Below are 14,758 nucleotides of genomic sequence, written 5' to 3'. Positions count from 1 at the left end.
AACCCAAGTTTTGCTTCGGGGAAGAAGCGGCTCCCAGCACTGGCTGCAGCTGGCTGTTCATCTTGGGTTCATATGCGCTGAAAGAGGAAGCGTTGTCTTTTGTCTCTGTGGCAGTGCTTCAGCAGAGAGCCATCTGCATCTCTGTGATGAGATTATTTGGTGTATCTAACACTCCCTTAGACAGGAAGGAAAAACAAAGGCTTGCATTGAGCAGGCAGATGCACTGAGCCGTGCTGTGCTACGGCGCTGGAGTTTGACAGAAGAAGTTATTGAGAAAAAGAGCAGAGGAGCCACAGCTGATCACCTAGCTGGCAGAGGTGACGTAAGGATGGATTTTCTGGTATCTGTAAAACATCCGGAGTATGGACAATTGCTGATTAACTGTGAAAACTTTAAAAGTTAATAAGTTAAAAATGGAAGGAAAGATGTTTGGTATAGACTTCGACAGTGGGTAAGGCTGTACTTTCCTGAGCATCTTTCTGGAACACTGGGATCAAGTCCAAACAGACCTCCTTCTGTTTTTGCTTGAGAAGAGTCACATTAACAGTAAATACCTGCTGGGCGTTATAAAAATCCAGAACTGCAAACCACCACACTGTTAGTCCGTAACTGGTAATTTTTCGTTACAACTATACAAAAGCACCAGGCTGAGATGCAAGTGTATGAAAACAGAGCTTTTAGTGCTTTTGCCCGATTTATTCAGGGAAAGCCAGTTTTACTCAGCTAACCCAAAGCTTGATTCTGCCAGTATAAAGCCAAGTCTACGCCTTGCTGCGACGCCGTTAACAGCACCCTGACACCAGCGAGGCACTCCACGAAGCAGTATCCTGCCTCCCCATTTTCTTATGGGAGGCTGACAGCACATCCACGCGCAAGGAAGCTACAAACGGTGCGAGCAACCCCACAAGTCTCAACGCAAAGCCCGCGGGCAGAGATGCATCCACCAGGCGCCCCTCGCGAGAGCTGGGGGAAGCTGCAGAAGCAGGGTCAGTGGCTGCAGCACCACCCTGAGCAGTGCTTGGGAGGGAAGCATGGCACCTGCCCCTGCCACCCCAACCAGAAGGGCTCCAGCGAGCTGTGGCAGCCCTGCAGAGCAGCTCTAACCTCCACCCGCACGAGGGACTGGGAACAGCTCCATGTTGGCGAGGGCACCGAGACCAACACCCTTCACCTTCTCTGGAGTTTCTGCACCATGTTTAGTCTTACAAAAACTATTCTGCTCCTCTTTTCTGCGAGTGCTGCGTATTCGACAGCTAGCAAAAAGTTTATGTTGCCTTTGTATTTCCAGCACATGATTACCAGAATGAAGGGACCCACCCTGACATCACCCGCTAACAACTGCGAATGCTTCTCCACATATAAGTTCTTCCAACAATGTCCTAAACAATCAAACCATTGTCTGGAATATTTGAAAAACGTCTTCCATATATGTAAGCCAATATTCTATTGAATTTAAACCTTTATTAATAAGCTATTATGTTAATAAGCTGTTATATGCATGGCTCAACGGCCTTCGCCTACGTTAAAACCAAGAAAACGACCAAACACGTTCTACTTACTTTGACATACATGTAGTCTAATCCATCTATTTCCATCCCAGATCTCTCATAACACAGATTTTCAGCACTTCTCCAGGCAGTTGGTGTTTCCTTTCCAGACAAAACAGGCTTAACCTCCATGGAAAAGATTTCCATCTCTCCTTTACTGGTGTACGCTAACTCATGAGGCAACTTGGGAATCTCTCGCTGGTTCCCTCGGCAAAACAACTGAGGTCATCTGCTTTAAAGATATGTATGAATAACCCACAGAGCCTGCAGAGAGCAACGTGTGACAAGCCGTGGTGGGGCCGTGAATTCCCCCATTGTTAGACCGACTCATAATATTTTAGTTTCTTTCTCCAGCTCTACAAAGAGCAAGAGTGTCCTCCTGTAAATCACTATGTAACAGCTAAATTCCGTTGGCTTGGGATAATCAAACAGAAGAATTCAAAGACGCTGCTAATAACTGCAGCAAGACTTCATCATTTTTCATACCCATTTACAAGGGAGACCATATGGGCATGTGAATCTCTCAAATAAGTATCTGTTCTTCTATATTTAGAACCAGGCTAGAAGCATGCAGCTTGCATCTAACCATGGAGCAACCCTATGAAACTTTACACGACACGGCACAAGTCGTACTTTCTGCTGTGTTTGCTACTGCACGGACAGACCCGGAGCTCTTTGCGTTTAATTTTAAAAACGGGACTCTCATCAAACGAAAGCGAAAGCAGCCCGGAAGAGTCTGCTTTCAACCATCTCCATTGTCTCCTAAGAACTAAGTCAATGCACCAAGCCAATTATCCTGTTAATTACCGGTGGCATCTGTTGTTTGATGTGAATTAGCCTGACAGCCTTACCTGTAGCTGGGTCAGAAGGCAAAAGCGAAGACGTGATCAGCAGCCTGAGAGCGGGGCGGCCGCCTCCACGCCGCTCAGCCCGCGGCCACAGCTTCGCCAGCAGCTCCGCGGCGCCTGCAGCGGCTCCTCACGCCGCAGCCCTTCGGCCTGGCAGCAGGCGAGGCGGGCGAGCCGCAGCAATAGGAACGGGTGCTGTTTTCAACACGCTCGAGAAAAAAGGAGATGAAGCAGGTGGACCGGACTTTGCAGCAGACGTTAAAGGCACCTGTGAGTGATCCTCGCTGCTCGTCTGCCAGCTCAGTCGTGACACCGCTCCCTCAGACCTTTCACTGATATATCTGGTTATTTGCTTTTGGATCTCCCTGTCCTGCAGCACTAGAAGGAGCTTTACCCAGCCTGAGTACCTCTGTGGCACTGTTACTGAAAGGGAGCTGTGACAATGCTTGCTAGTGTCCCAGACTAACGGGACAAAGAAATTAAATCCAGGCCACTAAGGAAAACAGATGGTGTAAAGACAGAAGATGTCTGCTCGTATAAGTAATCCACTTTCACTTTCTTCAGAGTTTGCATTAAAATTCACAGATACTCCCATTAACAGTTGGGTCAGGATGTGCAACCCACAGGCATCCAGCAGGAGTGAAGCCCTTAAACTCATTGGTGTGCCCAAAGCTTCCTGCCTTTACTTTCTGGCTGCTTAATGCACGCTCCAGCAAGCAGGGACCTCCTCTGATGCCATCACACCAAGTACTTACCTCTTTTTCCTTTTCCAACCTTTTGCCCAGTGCTGATCTCTATTTTATAATTTACTTGCAAATAAAAAGAGCCAAACATACAGAAATAAAACTACTAAATACTGTGCCTAACTGACAGCAGGTTGCAAAGAAGTTGCATCGTGCCAGAAAAGGAGTGGGTTAGGAGTGGCCAGGAACAGTAAGACGCCCAAATCAAGATGATCAGCTCGGTAACCCCGAAGGTTTTTGCATTTACACAGCACTGGGTAGCTCAGGTTATCCATCCACACAGCACTGCCCGTCGGGCTGCTGCCTGCAGCAAGGTGAGAAAGGGGCTGTGCTAAGGGTGAGAGGACTCACACGTCCCAGGATGGTGCGGCACTGGGAAAGAAGCTCCTCCTGAAAACATACTCTTGCCATTAAATACTGAATTTAGGTTTAAGCAGACAGGTTCTAACTTACTGCAACCCTGCATACACAGAGCTGAGCACCAAGAACTTGAGAAGGAAGTATCCCAAGGATATTTTTTCATTTGTTTTCCTGCACAGATTATTCTGAGCAGGTGTATGACAGCAAAAATATTTCTCTGCTGTAAGAGGAAATAGAAGGTCAAAGCCCCAGTCTTGCAGATTTACATGCTTGATTTCAAAGCATAAAATTAAGCAACAGGATTACTCACACTGGATGAAGATAAATCTTTGCAGGATCACACCTAAGCACAGCCAAGCACTTCTGGGAACATGGGGAAATGATGCAGCCCTAAGCAAGGCTAGCACAGAGCTTGGCATGGGCATGGAAGTGCTGGTGTCTGCCCACAGCCCTAAAAGCCTCACCACTGGCATCAGCGATCGAGGCCGAAGCAGCCCCCTCGTGCAGCTCTCCGTTCTGGGTGCAGCTCAGAAGTAAAGCAAAAAACGGCTGTCCACAGAGTTCAGCGCAGCTTGAATTCTGTCTCCCGCGTCCTTTAGCTGCATTCCTACTTGTTTAACAGTTTTTATACAAATTTAAGCTAACCAAACCCTTAGAAGCATCATCCCCCAAGACAAAACCAGCTGAACTGGAATGTAAAGGTTGGCCTAGCTGTTCGTGGAGGTCTTTCCCAACCACGATTCCATGAAAAACACGCATCTGTTGTGGTGTGTCATGAGTCAGACTACAGTCTACGACTAAAACTTCAGCGAAAGAACAGTCTGATGGAAGAGGAGAAAGCCAAAGTTGAAGACATGAAGAACGTTTCCAAGAAACACAGGTTTATTCTGGCCCCAAACTATTTGCTGCAACAAGAACCAGCGATTACTAATGGGAAATATGAATTCCTTCCTCGCTACTTCAGCAGCAGGGAAGATGTGCAGGAGATGACAGCACTGCTCTGACCCGTCCCAGTGGCTCGGTGCTGCTCTACCCAGCCGGCAGCAGCAGCGCTGCCTCCCGGCCCCGCTCTCAGCCGTGGCAGTGCTTCGGCCAGAGCCCGGCGCGCTGCACGCAGCGGTGAACACGGCTGTGCTGCAGTGAGCACCTGATAGCCCGCAGATAACCTCTGCACTTCCAAGCACACAAATCAGAACTGCAAACAAGGAGCGCCTGGGCGCGTGCTCCTGCACACGCGCAGGTGTCAAGGCTCAGGAATACAAGCCGTCCTCCCATCAGTTCTTTTAAGGTTCGTTTAGTGCATGTTCGGGGTGTTCAGGTAATGAAATCGGAATGGAAAGGAAGCCCTCGGCACGCACCACAGGGCCGGCGTCCCCACAGCCTGCTGTGGAGGCCGGCCAGAGGCAGGGGCAGTGCCCCCGAGCTGCCCATGGACAGCAGGCTGCCTGCTGCGCTCGGCTCTGCCCTCCGGCAGCGACACCACCTGGTTTTACTGTCACTTCTTGCTTTCCTTCCTAATCCCATTAAGAATGGACCATCCGAAAACAGATCTTGTGACACTGGAAGCTTCTGTGGTGTCCTCCACTTCAGCCAGTTCCATAAGCAACTTTCAACAGCTTTCTTTAAAATGCTTTCTTGAACTCTACAGATATTAAACGATGAACCTCATTCAAGCAAGAGACAAGTGGCTTTGGTGCTGAAGCACGTGGAAAGGATCGGGCTACCGAAGGCCCCAGGAGGAGATCCTGCGACCCACCTGCTGGCCCTTCCACCTCCACCGGGAGCTCAGTGGCTCGCCCAAAGGTAAGGGTGGTGGCTGCACAGCTCCGCACACAGCAGGAGCTCAACAGCACTTTATCTGATCATTTATTTATCTAAAAAATAATAGGAATCCATTACCTAAGCCATCTGGCACATGTTATAAAATCAAGGCAGTAGAAACAGACAGACAATAACCAGTGGCAGCTCAGTGCACAGACATTGCTACTGTGCAAGGACTGCTGACAAATTTGCAGGGGACCACACATAATCCACTAATTAAAGTAAATATTTTAACACGAGACTTGGAGAATTAAGTAAATGACCAATTGTTACAAATGGGACCTTCGTAATTCTTCTTACATGCAATAAAGAAAATTCACATAGCTTTCAAGATAAGGTCTGTACCAAAAGACATATCTATTATTTTGAGTTTAAGGTTGTGTCTCCTCTCCCCCAAAACAATCTCCCAGTGATGCTCCACATTCAGTGCTGCATTAGGCCCATGGGATGCACCCTCCCAAAAACCACCTGCGGACCGAGAGAAGCTTTCACGAGCAGCCTGGAGCCACCTGGCCGTGGCCCCGTGCCGAGGGTGACACCGCGTGTCCCCAAGCACGCTGTGGGCCAGGGGACGTGGGACGCTCTGCTCCTCGGCCCTCTGCAGTGGAACTGGCTCAGGCTCTGACCCTCACCGGTTCTGCCTCCCAAGGCTCACGCTTCTTGTACCAAGAATGATAAATTGCTGACATATCACAGAAGTGTTGGTGAAAAACTAAGGGTTTTTTCAGTTTCCCTGTGGCTGGTGTCTGACCACAGGCTTTTATTTATTTATTTTTATTATTTATTTTTACAAAAACATACCAAAACATCAAGCTCAGGCTAAAGCAAGCATCGTTAGACAGCTGGGTAATTACATAATCCAGCGCCTTCTGCTTACGGGCAAGGGGAGCAGAGCTGCTGCACACAGCTGTGACACTCCGTTCCCACCACTTTTACTCCAGCAGCAGGGCAGGTCCCCAAAGCAGAAAGGCGCCTGAAATGTCCCCGCTGCTGCTGTGTTAGTTTTCGAAGACCAGAGGCAGAGACAGAGTAGCAAATACCCCATGAGAGCCTACCATCACTTACAGATGCGACTGCTGCCCAGTACCTCTGATTTCTACGCCAGGCTCACCGCGTACAAAGCGTTACACCCAGGCGAGGAGCACCCTGCTGAGAAGCTGCCTGCAGTCGGGCCCAGCGCTGAGGAGCGAGCACGGCGCGAGGGAGCCAACTCCAAACACGTCAAGGCCCTGTCCTCAGGACTGAGGCAGCTGCCCGCAGACAGTGCCGGCAATGCCACAGCAGGCTTCTTGCGACGCTGGGAACTGCACAAGCGGCTTTTTGTCCTGTGCAGTTCCCTCCGACACTTCCCTAAGTCAGTGTAACGCTACAAACCCCCAGCCTGCACCGTTTCAAGGACAGAGCACCAGAACTGAAGCCTGGCCCTGAGTTCAGCTTGCCCAGGCCGCCGGCCTGCAGTGAGAACTGGTTAGGGCTTCCCTTGGTGCTCCGTTTCTGCCTCCTTTAACCACAACCGGACCAGCTAGCTGCCCCAGCCTGCAAGATGCTGGAAAGGGAAGGAAGTATTGGTAACAGCAAGGATGAAATGAACAAATGAGTTGAAAAATAAATAAATATGCTGAACCCAGCCATACAAAACCAACACCGACATCCCCCTAAGAGGGCAAAGCAACATGCTGTAGGAGAACACAGCATAAAGCAGGAACAGCTCAAACCAGGGGAGAAAAGGAAGAAAATGGAGAACAAAAACGACTTCATGATGCTGAATCTCCATTCCAATCTGAAAAGCGGAGGCACGAACACAGTGCCTGATCTATTTTAACTTCAGTGTGCAGGTAATGAGCACGTGCCGAGGATGGTTTTGCACAAACCCGAACGCAAGACCATGAAGTCTGTCACTGCAAGTGGTGGTGCGGCCAGGGCAGGAGTCAGATGAGGCCCAGGGCTGGGTAAAGCATTCTCACTTGCTCTTCATTTCCAAGGAAGGCAGACAAAAGCCAACACATGGCCCAGATGGTCCCTACAGATTTTCACGGGTCAGCCCAAGCAGATACCTATCTGCTGTTGGTCAACAGCTATGAAACGCTGATCACTTACGTCTGAGTACTGTTCAGTGGGGCTACAACTACTCATGAAGCACACCCCAATTCTACTCAGTTTGTATCCAAAGTCAAAGAACCAAAACTTTCAAAAATTACCTTACAGTAGGACTACTGATCTCCCATTGACAGCTTCTCAACAGGACAAGTGAAACATAGCTCAGGAGCACAAAACACATCTAATAACAATGCCCGGGACACAACCCACGGAGCAGTTTTGAACTGCTGCGCCCCAAAATTGAAGCCTTCGAGCAGAATCCATATTTGCTGCATTGCTGGGAGCAGGAACACAAAGCAGAGCATGGTTCAGTCCCATTATTCACAATTAGCTTGTGCCAATCCTTTAACTTCAATTCAAATTTCCAGATTAACTACAGGGATGCACAACAATGAGGCTGTCTATACGGTCACCGAGTTTAAATATACACCTGCATGAATCAAAGGAACGGGATTTTCATAGGAGCACCGTGACTTCTTTGAAAACGCATAGCCCTGGTTTCTAACAAAAAAAAAAAAAATTGAGCATGAGAAAGTACGGCTTCCTTTATACTATTTCAAGAAGGCCCATGTGGTTGGGATGGTGGGTGCTACGTTTACACTGGCCTGCAAAGCCGCCAAGCTTGATGGCTTTAGAGAGGTTGTTAACAGAGCTGGACGGGTGTAGCGCAGAGCAGAGAGCCCCACTGCTGCCAGCAGCGTGAGGAGGGTGACTGACACCTCCACCGGGCTCGGAGGAACACAGCCACCAGCACAACCCCAGCAAGGGTGAGCATCCAGCTCCGGCGCTTCAGGACACGCAGAGGCACACGCAGTAACGACGTTCTGCAAATTCATACCCTGCTGCACGTGCCAGCAAAAGGCATGTGCCAGTAATGCCACATGCTGAGGTCGATGTTACAGTGGAAGGCCTGTGGTACTTTAAGGAGCTGTCCTGAATGACGATCCTGGCTGCGCCTGCCAGCATAAAAACGATGTGAAAGTCATGCTTTCTGTGCCTACGTATGGCTCAAAAGAGGACAAGAATAGCCTCTCGTGTGAGAGGAAAGCACAGAAGCAATCTTGATGACCTTGGTCATCCAGCAAGTCCTCTCCTGGAGGATGACACCTGCAGTGGTTTTACTTGGTGTTTGCTCGTGTAACTGCTGCACGCTACGACCATAAATCCATTACTTCTGTTACTCCATCAAGGATGAGGTCTGTTGCCATTACGTGTGGAGGTACTGACTCGATTAAGCAGCACGAAGGCTTTTCCTGGGGAAAAAGCAGGCACCGAGGGGAAGAATGCAAAGAGGCTCTGGTGAACCCTTGGCAGCTTTCCTGGCCGGTTTGCCTTCCCTGCCCCTGGAAGGGGCACAAGCTTCTCCCCAGGCCCCGAGACAACGGGACAGCCATGGTTTTGGGGCAGGAAGGATTTAACCATCTAGGAAGTGAATTCAAGGTCAGACGGTGTTTGAAATTAAAATAAAGTCTTTCTGAATAACTCCTCCTGAGAGAGGTCAATTCCACTGTAAGGACATTCACCGAGAGAGAAACCAAGACCAACTTTCCAACGCAGCGCCTGACATGGCTGAGCTCTGCCGAGAGCTTGGGACCAGCTCCGCGGTGCCGCTGCTCTTCAGGCCAGCACAGGATCGTCCACCCCTTGTTGCAAAGCCAGCTGGTGGAGATACTCGTCCATGAGCGGACCCACGAGGTGCCTCGTGTGCGCTCGTTTGCTTGAGGCGCCATAGGGCACGCAGCTCGCTCCCTCGCCCGACACGAGCACCGTGCGGATCCGCTGCGGCCCTGCGCGATGCCACGGCCGGGCGGGATCAGCGCGGGGAGCCCCTCGCGCCCCACGAGCAGGCGGCCTCCAGCCTCCAGCCTCCCTCCCTGCACAGGGAGGCGGCCGGGAGCTACCTCAGGAGAACCGCACGAGGCTGCTGGCGGTGCCGACGGCCGCACGCGGAGCTCCGGGCGTTTGGGAAGAGCTCCGGGAGGCTTCAGGCGCTGTCCGGCGGTGCTGGGGGCTGCTGCCCGGCGCCCCTTCCCTTCTGCCCTGCCCTTCCAGCCATCGCCCGGGGACAAACCCCAAACCCAGCGCTCGGCCGCCCCCGGCCCCGCGGGGAGGAGCCGTGCGGGCCCCAGCTGCGAGGCTCCGGCCCCCGCAAGGCGAAACCCCCCGGGCGCAGCCCCCCCCCCCCTCCGGCACCGCCCGGGCCCGCAGGGGCTGCGCAGCCGCCGCCCCCCGCAGCGCCCCCCCCGGCCCCGCTGTCCCCGGGCGGGCCCCGCGTGGAGCCGAGGGCCCGGCCGCGGCCCCCTCCTCCCGCCGGCCCTACCTTGGTGTACAGCTCGGAGGCCGCCATGGCGGCGGGCGGCGGGCGGAGGATGCTCAGGAGGCGGCGGGGCGGCGGCGGGGAGCCATGGCGCTACCTGCCGGGCTGCGGGGCCGCCGCTCTGTGCATTGTGGGAGCGCGGCGGGCGGGCGGGCGGCGCTGCCTCCCCCCGGCGGGCGGGGAGCCGCGGCCCGGCCCCGCCGACACCGCCCCGGCCCTCGGGGGCTGTGGGCGGAGGGGCGAGGGCCGAGGGGAGCCCCCCGGGGGAAACGGGGCCGGCCCCCGGCACGCAGCTCCCCGCGGCGCCGAACCGTCCTCAGAGAGACGGCGGCAGCCCTCCCCCCCCCCCCCGGGTTGGCTTCCGTGTCAAAAGGGAATGAAATAAAAAGCAGAAGCCGCGTCCCGGCTGGGGCTGCACCGAGGGAGCTCGGTGGTTTTGTGACTCATTGCCGGCTGCTTTCTGCAGCTCCCGCTGGGGCAGGAGGTGCCGGCGTGGCAGCGGCGAGCCCCTCTCCCCCTCTCGCGTGTGCGCCCCGCCGGTTCCTGCAGTCCCAAACACACCCAGAGGCACCAGATGCTTTTGCCACAACCTCCACGCAGATGCTTCGAGTTTTTAATCGATATCATCTCTGCGCAAAATTCAACCCTCTCAACAACAGCTTCGTGTTCAGTGGGCAGTACCTGGCCTCCCCCAGAGACCTGCTGTGAGCATCAAAGAAAACAGCACCAACGGAGAAAACCAGCCATGAAAGAGATGGGCGAGCTGCCCAAAGTCACACACCAAGTTGCTGATAGCCAGGAGTGAAAATAAAGCTCTCGACTCCCCCGATAAATGGTGCAATAGGTGCTAAAATTTAGCTGTGCATCGCTGCTGCTATGTGAAAGCATTTAGAGAGTGGAGCAAGCACAAATAATAAAAAAATAATAATTAGGATGAAAACATGGAGCCCTACCTGGAGTTGTTTGTATTAGGTGCAGATATGTGATCTTCATAGCTAATAAACCAAGGTTAATGGCTTCAGAAATGAGGTTAAAAAAATGTTTATTTTGCAGGGAGAGTTTAGAAACTATTTAATGACAATTGAATGAAAGCAGACAAACAAACAAAACCAGCAACAAAAAATCCTTCCCATATTCTACCAGTATGCCCAGGACTATCGGCCACAATTACTGGTGCAAGCCCAGGAGGCACGCTGCCATCAGCAGAACTGCTGTCAGTCCTTGCAGAAGCCAAGAACTGGTTCCTTCGAACTGATGTCCAGGTCAGGAGTGAGGATTTTGCCTAAGAAGTTTGCACAGCTGCTTTTCATGTGCACCCTATGGCAAAACAGGGAGATTTATACTACAAAGCCACTAAGCCATCTTTCACATGCGCACCCTATGGCAAAACAGCCATATAGCACAAAGCCTGTTGTGTCTCATGTGTACCTACAGAACAAGTGGTTGGGAGCTCCAGTGTGATCATCCCCTTTTAACAGATTTGATCTAGGAACTGGATGCATGAACCACAAAAATATCAGAGTTCTGTTCTCTCTGTGTGCTGCTTCATACACGTTATTAAATACTTTTTCTTCAGGATGCCATCTTTTTCTGTTCAAGACACTCATTTCAGGAGTTCACTTGGACTGTGGATTACTGTATCAGCCATTTACAGCTGAAGCTCAGGAGCCGAGCACCAGCAAAAAATAGGTATCTGAGTCCAAAATATGCTATGATTTGACACAATTTGCATAAACCAGGATTTCAAATCTGTCCTTAAGGACAGGAATTGGGGGCACTGAAAGTTGTCAAGAAACCTGTTTGTAAGACTGACTACTTACTACTTTTAGAAGTATCTCCTGCATCATATATTTGCTGGAAAGATTTTAAGTGTCCTATCCTATGAGGCTTCCCTATTTGGTTATTGTCACATTGTGCCATAAGCGAGGAGTAGATTCTCTGTTGGCCATATAAAGACAGGAAATCATTAGAAGCACAGAAGTAATACATACTGGTAACAAAGAACGTGAGATGGTTTATGTGGCACAATGAATTGGTCTACCCACTCTTACAGAAAAGCGTTTGTATATCCATTACGGACCATTGGTTTTACTCCAAGGACCTTCACTAGAAAGATGGACAAAGGTAACAGAGGAATTCAAAGGCTAAGATCCTCCCACCCTTTCCTATATCATCACACTTCAAGGATTAATCCTGTAAATTCTGGCTGTAGAAAACAAACAGGATTAGCTTCTGACAGTGTTGACTGCAGTTATCAGTTAAGAGCTCTAAAATGTAAGAGATGCATAGGATGAGATAAAATTATATACCAGGCTTCCATTCTTCCCGTTACAACTGGGACCTGCTTCCATGGTTTTGGGCTTACAGAAAAGACAGATCTCAGATGGCACATGAAGATACATGATGAAATTCCCATGCAGAAAGCTGGCCTTGATTCGCTTATGCTTAATCCTACTAGGAGGATTCCTCTAGTCTCTGGAACATCATGAAAGTGTTTTCAACAGCACAAAACCCATCACCTGAGAACAGACCTCTTGTTCAGAAGAATCCACAGCTCCCATTGTGGCATTTAAGCTTCCCTGGAATTTCAGCCATATAGTTCAACTCCTAGAAAATCATAGAATCATAGAATATCCTGAGTTGGAAGGGACCCTTAAGGATCATCAAGTCCAACTCTTGACACCGCACAGGTCTACCCAAAAGTTCAGACCATGTGCCTAAGTGCACAGTCCAATCTCTTCTTAAATTCAGACAGGCTCGGTGCAGTGACCACTTCCCTGGGGAGCCTGTTCCAGTGTGCAACCACCCTCTCTGTGAAGAACCCCCTCCTGACGTCCAGCCTAAATTTCCCCTGCCTCAGCTTAACCCCGTTCCCGCGGGTCCTGTCACTAGTGTTAATGGAGAAAAGGTCTCCTGCCTCTCGACACCCCCTTACGAGGAAGTTGTAGACTGTGATGAGGTCTCCCCTCAGCCTCCTCTTCTCCAGGCTGAACAGGCCCAGTGACCTCAGCCGTTCTTCGTACGTCTTCCCCTCCAGGCCTTTCACCATCTTTGTAGCCCTCCTCTGGACACTCTCCAACAGTTTCATGTCCTTTTTATACTGTGGTGCCCAGAACTGTCACAGATTAAATGTCACGGATTAAAAAATTATAATCCTATTTCTTGAGGAAGAAATGTTTTCTCCTCAAAACTAATAAGGAAACAATCATACTGCACTATCACTCCTCTAAAGACAGAGGTACCAGCAACAGTTGAACTGAGTCTCTACAGAGCCTGTGTACCAGGAGTGTCCATGATGGCTATTCTGTGATATTCTTTGTGGAATTTGACATTAACCAAGCATACCTCTTTTATCAAGAGCTACATCATTGTTCTCCAATAAAATGAAAAAAAAAATGTTGTTAGACTGTCAGAAACAAAAAGTAAAACTATTTTAAACCAGTCAAATGTGTTGAGATCAGTGGAGGCTTCATCAATATTTTTCACGTCAGTAAGCAAACAGACCTCTGCACCCACTAGAAATACTTATGAACATGTACCAAGCTGCATCTTCATAGTAACAAAGACGCGCTGCCTGAGAAAGTCAGTGACAAATCACTCATCTTCCTCTAAAGCTTTTTCAAGCACATCAGTCGAGGTCAGTCCTGCCCGCCTCTCTGCTAGTATTCCAGAATTATTTTCTAAGGAAATAATTAACAGGAATAAATGGGGATAGAAATTTTCAGTTTTTAAGTTACTCTGGATGTACAGATGCCAGAAACTGGGATGAAAAAGCCAGCCTGAAAGACCAGTGCAGACTTGAATCTGAAAAGGGTGGCTCACTTGTACTAAAGTAGGAATAATCAAACCACACAGGCACCACCAAATCCACTTTAAGTTAAAACAGCCACTACATGCACAGCTTCTCTTAATGGAGTTTTGTGCAACTTACTTGCCCCAGCTTTAATTAGATTTGGGTATAAGCCTGTATTTAAATGGTTTGTCTTTGGCCAAAGACTGATACCACTCCCCATTATTATTAGGACACTAATGCTTGTGTTAATGCTGCCTTTGCTCTGCTTCAGCATGGCACTTGGATGTTGCTACTTCACTTGGACACTTAGCTTGCTGGAGATGCCGAGCACGGCGGGTGTTACTGTGACCTTGGTTACTGAGCTACCTGTGTAAATACACCACGTGGATCTCAAAACTGCGCAGAGACCAGCACCTACGCCACAGTCTGAATACAAATTCATTTGGATTTTTTCCAGCATCTTGATTTCATGGAAATTTCACCAAGTTCAGGTTAACGAAGTCAACAGCAATGCAAACCTCTACATAACAAGTTAATTCCCAGACATCCCCTTCACTCAGTGTAAGGGACCAAAACAGTCATCTGTTAAGGAGTTTTCAAACAATAAGCTTTAATTGCCTTATTAGAAAAATAAGCACTGAAATATATATAAATGTGATTACATTAAAGTAATTCTGTAGTCTAACATACTAGAAACCAAAGCCCAGTCATATTTTTAATGATACAGAGTAGCAAGATTTAGGTTTTAGAAATTTTCCATAGAGGGTATGGAAGTATGCAGTATCATTAAGGAAACCACAGTAAAGACAAGACAAATCTCCACATTGCAATAAAAACTAAGTAGATCAATTTATTCTGTATACTATACAATGTGTAAGTTTGTAAAGAACAATTGACATTTTCATCACCTTAACATCTCGACTGGGTGTAAATATGTCCAACAAAATGTACTCCTGTGGCTTTTACACAAACACTGTCCTACTACATCAAGAACAATGAGAGGGAAGCCTTTGGTACTACAGATTTGGGGACATATCCGTGAAGTTGGAATTCATTCACTTTTAACTATTTTGAATAAAATGTTGGTGCTATCTGCTATCATAAGCCTACATGAACACTAGTCTAATAACTAAACACTGTCTATCTTTAAAGGCAAGATATGAAAGGGACTGCCAGTCTACAGCGTGGGCAGGTCTTTTTTTGAAAAAGGTCATTATCAAATGGTAAAACTT

The 14,758-nt window shown here is 49.3% G+C and overlaps 1 protein-coding gene across 8 annotated transcripts in view; it reads right to left on the bottom strand.

The window, feature by feature from the left end:
• MYO5A (myosin VA) overlaps positions 1-9,882 on the bottom strand; it is a 101,962-nt gene extending 92,080 nt beyond the window's left edge. For 7 of the 8 annotated variants that reach the window (XM_084531949.1, XM_084531951.1, XM_084531953.1 and 4 more), the window contains exon 1: positions 1,560-1,610. In XM_084531949.1, coding sequence (XP_084388075.1) covers positions 1,560-1,595 — 36 coding nt within the window. In that variant the 5' untranslated portion in view covers positions 1,596-1,610. Of the gene's footprint in view, positions 1-1,559; positions 1,611-9,736 lie in introns of those variants that run through there. The other variant, XM_084531954.1, reaches the window with a different exon arrangement.
• Between the last annotated feature and the right edge of the window lie 4,876 nt (positions 9,883-14,758).

Source organism: Aythya ferina (genome assembly GCF_964211825.1).
Source record: "Aythya ferina genome assembly, chromosome: 11".
Classification (NCBI taxonomy): Eukaryota; Metazoa; Chordata; class Aves; order Anseriformes; family Anatidae; genus Aythya; species Aythya ferina.
The sequence above is the reverse complement of the archived record's forward strand: the minus strand, read 5'-3'. Positions and strand labels throughout refer to the sequence as shown.